Raw genomic sequence first — 6,000 nt, forward strand, 5'->3', positions numbered from 1 at the left:
TGCAACGCTGACCCCTGCAGGCCTGCTGAGGCCCTGCCCGGCCTGGGGCCTGGGTCGAAGGGACACAGGGAGGCCTGGCCAGGCCACCTTCAGGATGAACACAGGAGGAGGGTTGAGGGCAGGGAGAGGGCCGCCTGCCTCAGGGAGGAGACAGAGAGGAAGTTGCAGGCATGGCGGCTTGGGGGACTCCGGACAGAGTTTGGAGTAGAAGCCAATGGGGGTGTACGGGAGGGGGGCTGGTCTTCGTTCTTCACTGGGCTCTGGCTTTTTCCCACAGTCCCTTGCTTAAGCTGAGCTAGATCCCAGAAGGGGCTGTGGGCCCGAGTGGGTAGGGAACTGTGGACAGGGTCTCAGCCAGCAGGCTGAACCCTGTGGAGACCAGGGTGAGTGGGCTGAGGGAAGGAGTACGTCAGGGACACTCTGGAACCAGCCTGGAACATGGCAGAGCAGGAGAACACAGGAGAGGGAAAACTGTAAAAAACGATTGGGCCACAGGTGTTCCTGGGAGTGGGATAAGGGGATCAGGACAGACAAGGTACTGGCCCCTGGGGGACCAGAAGGGGGGGCCTGAATCACACAGGCATTAATTTGCATATCTCACTCCTACCAGGTGCCAGCCAAACGGGAGGTGGGGGACAGAAATGGGGGGCACATAGCCCTGCCTGGGGGAGCAGAGTCTAGGGAGCCTGAGAGGAGCTGGGGTTGGAAGGAATGCCTAGTCTGGCCTGGAGCTGTAGGGATTCTAGGAGGTGGGTGGGGATGCAGGGGGGCTGGGGTACAGAGGCCAGATTGATGATTCTGGCCCCTCAGAGAGCCCCGGGAGACCCAGGATCAAAAGCAGACTCTGCCCTCTCCAGCCTATTTCTGACCCCATCCAGTCCAGTGGCCACACCAGAGGGAAATGAACCCCAGGCCCAGTCTGTTCTGGGTTGGGTTGGTCAATGCTGCCCTGCCCCTGCCCCTGGCACTGGTGGGCCCTGCAACCGCAACTGGGCAAGACAGGTTTCCACCCCAGAGGGAGGCCTGTTGGGGGAGGCGGGCGGAGGGTGGAAGAGGGAGATGCCCCGGGGGCTGCCAGGATGCCAGGGGCAGCACTGGGTTGCAGGCCCTTTGCCCAGAAGATGCCCAGCGTGTCAAGTTGGCCTCCATGGAGAGGGCAGAGGTGCTCCGAGGAGCAGTGATGTCATGGTGCCCAGGCGTGGGAGGAAAGAGGAGGGAGGGAGAGGGGATGAGGACACGGACCCAGGCCACTGGGCTAACAGGAAAGGGGAGGCTGCCAGCCTGGCAGGGCAGGGGGAAAGTGAGTGTCCTCACTGCATCTCCCCTTCCAACCTCATACCGGAGAGCTGGCCTCTGAACTAAGCGCTTGGTTTCTGAGACGGTGATCCCGGCCAGAGACTGCCTCTGCCCTGGGTCCGAGTGCTGGAAGCTGGCAGCCTCGTGGGGGAAGGTGCCAGGGTTGGCGACCTGGGTTCAGACAGAGGAAGGGAGGGGTCTCCAAAAGCAATGTCCCTTCAGCCATCACCTAGAGGACATTCATGGATGGGCAAGAGGTTCCGGAGAGGGAGACCGAGTCTCTCTCACCCTTATCCCCAGCGCAGTGGCTGGGCACTCAGTAGGTCCTCCTCAGTGGACTCAGAAGGCTGTGACGATTTGATGGGGGTGAGGGTCCGACTCCTCAGGAGGCAGGGACAGGCTGAGGCTGCCCCTAGAGGGAGAACAAATGTGGGGCTGGGACAAGAGTGGACAAAGCTGGTGTCCACTGGACTGCCCTCAAAATCCTCAGGGGCTCAAGGTCCCTTCTGCAGAGGGCCTTAGAGCTGTCCCTTCCCTGAGCACCTCCAACCCTGGGAGGTCAGCAGCAGTAAGCCTGGAGGCTCTTCATTTGGGAGCAAGTTCTCAGGCTGGGGTACCTTGCTTTTAGCATCACAGAGAAAGCCAGAAGCAGAGACCCTGCTGCCAGAGCTGGCAGACTGGGGGGTGCTGGGTCTGGGGTGGGGCACCGCAGGTGGGAGCTGAGACGGCCTGGGCAGGAGCTGCAGGGGACCTGCCTACAGGTGGGCACTGTGTGAGGAGGCGTCAGGAGCCAAGGAGGAAATGGCAGAGCAATTTCCAGAGGATGGAGGAAAGATTCCTAGCCAGGGCTTGGAGGATAGCAAGCAGACGTGGGCTCCCGGGCCACTCCCCAGCTCCCTCCGGAGAGATGCAAAGGAGCCGGCCCCTCCCCCTCCCTCCCCCGACAGGACTGGAGTGAGTTTGGGGATCTTTGCTTTCCCCCTCCCCAAACCCGGGAGCACATTCCCCTGGCACCCCCCTTCTCACCAATCTCTGCTCTCTTTCCCTTCAGGTACTCCTGTCTCCCCCACCCCCCGACAACACTCCTGCTGTTCCCCACCCTCCCTCTCCGAAGGCCCCCTCCCCTGCTGCTGCACCCGATTCCCACTTGCCCCTTGGCACCCTCTCAATTCACAGTTGGCACCGCCGATGTCACTCTGCTCCCCAGTGCCCACAACCTTGGCCCAAAGCTGCCTGGGATCCTTGCCCTGGGGTCCCCCAGCGCTGGCACCCGTGGGCACCGGTGCTGGGGACCCGGGGGTGCCTCTGAGGGCACTGCCCGGTTCCCGCGGGGACAGTGGCTCCTCGCTCCGCCACACACGTTGTCCTTGGGCTGCTGGGGGTGCGGGGGGGAGGTCCTTGTGGGGACACTGCGAAGCCGGCGCCGGGCATCAAGCCTGGCAGCGCCCGGACTGCGGGGGCCGGGGTCCGAGCCGCTGACGCTCAAGCCCGCGCCCCCGGGGCTGGGGTGACCCCGGGGCGGGGGCGGGGGCGGGGGGGGGGAGTCCGTGCGGCTCCGGCGGACGGCAGCCCCGGGCTGGGGCTCCGAGACGGCGCCTGGCGCTGCCGCCGTCCTGCCTGCCGGTGCGGGGCGCCCCAGCCCGCGCGGGGCCGCGCTTACCTGGGCTGGCCGCCTCCGGGTCCCGGTACATGGTCCCCTCGTCGCCGGCTCCCTCCTGGCTCCTCAGAGCCGCCCGCGGCCGCGCGCTGCTCCGCCGCCGCTGCAGGGCATGGGGCCGGGCGACCCCCGGGGGCGGGTCCGAGGGCGGGGGCCGCGCGGGCTGCACCGAGCCGCGGAGCCGGGGAGCGGGGGCCGCCCGCCAGCCCTCCCGCCCGCCCGCCGAGCACGCTGCCGCCGCCGCCGAGCCGCGCCGAGCCTCCTCCCTCCGGCCTGCGCGCCGCGAGTGCGCGCCGGAGCGTGTGTGAGTGTGTACGAGGCCGTGTGTATGTGTGCGTGTGTGAGCGCGTGTGTGAGCGCGCCCGGGGCACCGCCGGCGCCGCCCGCCCGCTGCCACCGCCACCGCGGCCGCCTGCGCCCGCTGCTGCCCGCTGCCGGCCGCGCGCCGCACTGCAGCCCTGCGCCCGCCGCCGCCCGGAGCCGCCCCGAGGGCACCAACACCGCCCGGCGCGCCCCGCCCGCAGCCCCCGCGGGGAGGGCACGGAGCCCTCGGGTGGGCCCTGCGAGCTTGCGGGTCCCGCCGCACGGCGCGACCAGCCCGGCCGGGGCGCCCCTGATGGCAGCGGCTTCGAACCGGGCGGGGAGGGGTGGCTGGCCTCCTCCTCCGAGGTGCCCTTTGACTCCGTTCCAAGAGGCGTGGAAAGCCACTCCGGGTTTTCCGCTTGGCGGCGGCTCGAGGGCGTCAGCTCGGGACTCGACACCGCGGCGGTCCCGGGAAGTCGGGCTGGTGTGTGCAAAAACCAGGAGTGGATTTTTTGCCAGCGCTGAGCCTGGGTCCGTCACTGTGGCCGTCTCCTCGAATTTGAACACAGCTGCAGCAGAAAGGACCAGGATCGCCACCCTCAGTGGGGGACGAGGCCTAGCGACCCTCTCCACTTAACCCAGCCGCAGACCTTTCGGCCTCTGTTCATCCCTCTTCTGCATCGCTCCTCCACTTCACCCCCCTTTCCTTTCCTTGACCCTGGCATTTCAGTGGGGAAGAAAGAAATCCCTCCTTCTTCCAACCCTGGGGCTCTCTTGGCTCTCTCAGCCCCTCTGTCAGGTCCGCACAGCCCAAATCAGGTGAACCCTAGAATGGGAAGTGTTTGATTCTGGGGCAGGGAGGAGAAATTCTCCCCCAAATTTTCAAAGCCTGAAACTGAATGAACTCTTGGTGGTTTCAGGTACCGAGACCTCCCAGCACACACCTACATACCTAATCCACTACACCACCACCTCCCTCTACACACACTTACACCGGCACACAAACACAAGAGATACGCACACTGCAGCAGTACTCCTGCTCCGCAAGGGGCCTGCCCCCACCCTAAACTGAGAGGGGTAGGCAGGAGGGCAAAACCCCTAGCCCCAGTGCAGCATCCTGCCCTCCCCTCCACTGAGAATGAAGTTGGAAGGTGAGCCAGGCTTTGTAAAATCAAGGATTCCTAATCCCACCCGGAGAAATCCACTTAACTGACTATACTGCACAGCTCACACCCAACCACACCTCCATCTTCCCCCAACACGGGAGGCAGCCAGCACGCACAGCCTGTCTCAAGTCTCCCCCAGTACTCACACACACCCCCCCCATACTCTTGAACTTGCATGGAGCTTATTACACGCGCGCGCGCGCACACACACGCTCGTGCGCAGGCACACACCTCCACCCACAGCTTTTCGGTTGAGAAACAGATAAGGAAATTCCCCCAAGCAAACCTCCTTAAAGAGCGTTCTGGTGGAGAACAGATTTCCTTGGATTGAACGTTCTAATTAAAAATGGAAGGAAGAAAAGAAAAAAAAAAAGGCAGTCATAGATTTCAGCCCATAATTAGTCCCTGGCCAGAAATCTCAGCCCTCATCCCTTGGTCAAGGGCCATTATGTTTTGTATACCCTGCAGCCATCCCCACCCATATGCAGCCAAGAATCTAGGATATATACATATAACGCTTTTTGGCAAACCCCAGGAAGCCAAGCCAAAAGGCTGGGACTCCAGGGTCTCCAATCTTGACTTCTTCCTGCTCCCATCCTCAGCTCCCTCTCTCAGTGCCTAGCTAGTAAAGACCAGATAGTCCGCCCCTTCCCACCCCTATCTCATGTCATCAATGGGCTCCACACAGAAAGGTTCCCTGCTCAGGAATCTCCCCATCTATCAACCTGAGAGTCCAGATTGGGACAGCAGAATTCATCATGGCAACTCAACAGATCTTTATAAGCATTTAGAATCATGGAGTTTTTAGAGTTGGTGGGGAGAGGACCTCTGAGAGGCCACCACTGGGGTGACAGATGGTGAAGACAAGGCCTCTATAGGGGGAAAGAACTGGCTAGGGAGCTCAGGGCCCCAGAGCTAGCAGCACAGGGAGCTGGCAAGAGAATCGGGAGGAGACCCTTGGTCCTGGCTCCAGCCTTTTGCCAACCACTATGAGATTCATGAGCAGACCCAGTGCTCGCCCCCATCTGAGAGCTTACAGCCTGTCCCTTTCAAACGTAAAAATCCCAAACTCACTCACTCCCAGGAGGCAGTAGACAGTCATTGTTCCAGAACGTCAGAGATGGACAGTCCGTCAGACATACTAGATAAATCCCATGAGATGTTGCTGTGGAGACCAAGGCTCTGGGGCATTGGTAACCTCAGTGGGTTTTACTTCCTGCCTGCATCACTGACACAGGAAAAGCTTTGAAGACACCCTTTCTCTGGGTCTCATTCACTTTGTCTAGGGGATGCAGAATCACTGGGAAGAGAGAAGAATACAGATTTACGTGGCCCTGTCATTCATAGCTGTGTGACCCGAGGCAGATAACTTGACACCCCTGGGCCTCAGTCCTCATCCATACCATGGAGATAAAAATACCACCTGTTTGACTATTATAAAGAGTGAACGAGATGATACCAGTAAGGCACTTAAAACGATACTTGGAACACAGAACTTATTCCTGATGGATCTCGAACGTACTCCTCGTTACCATGTTTTGCCTCTCAAGGAAGTTCTCCTAGATGTCTGACCTCGAA

The 6,000-nt window shown here is 61.6% G+C and overlaps 1 protein-coding gene across 2 annotated transcripts in view; it reads right to left on the minus strand.

Annotated features, from left to right (window-relative positions):
• SYT7 (synaptotagmin 7) overlaps positions 1–3,113 on the minus strand; it is a 61,818-nt gene extending 58,705 nt beyond the window's left edge. For both annotated transcript variants that reach the window (XM_035012979.1, XM_035012980.1), the window contains exon 1: positions 2,957–3,113. In XM_035012979.1, the coding sequence (XP_034868870.1) occupies positions 2,957–2,987 (31 nt within the window). In that variant the 5' untranslated portion in view covers positions 2,988–3,113. The remainder of the gene's footprint in view (positions 1–2,956) is intronic.
• Between the last annotated feature and the right edge of the window lie 2,887 nt (positions 3,114–6,000).

Source organism: Mirounga leonina, unplaced genomic scaffold, assembly GCF_011800145.1.
Source record: "Mirounga leonina isolate KUSES-001 unplaced genomic scaffold, KU_Mleo_1.0 Mir_166, whole genome shotgun sequence".
In the NCBI taxonomy this organism is placed as follows: Eukaryota; Metazoa; Chordata; class Mammalia; order Carnivora; family Phocidae; genus Mirounga; species Mirounga leonina.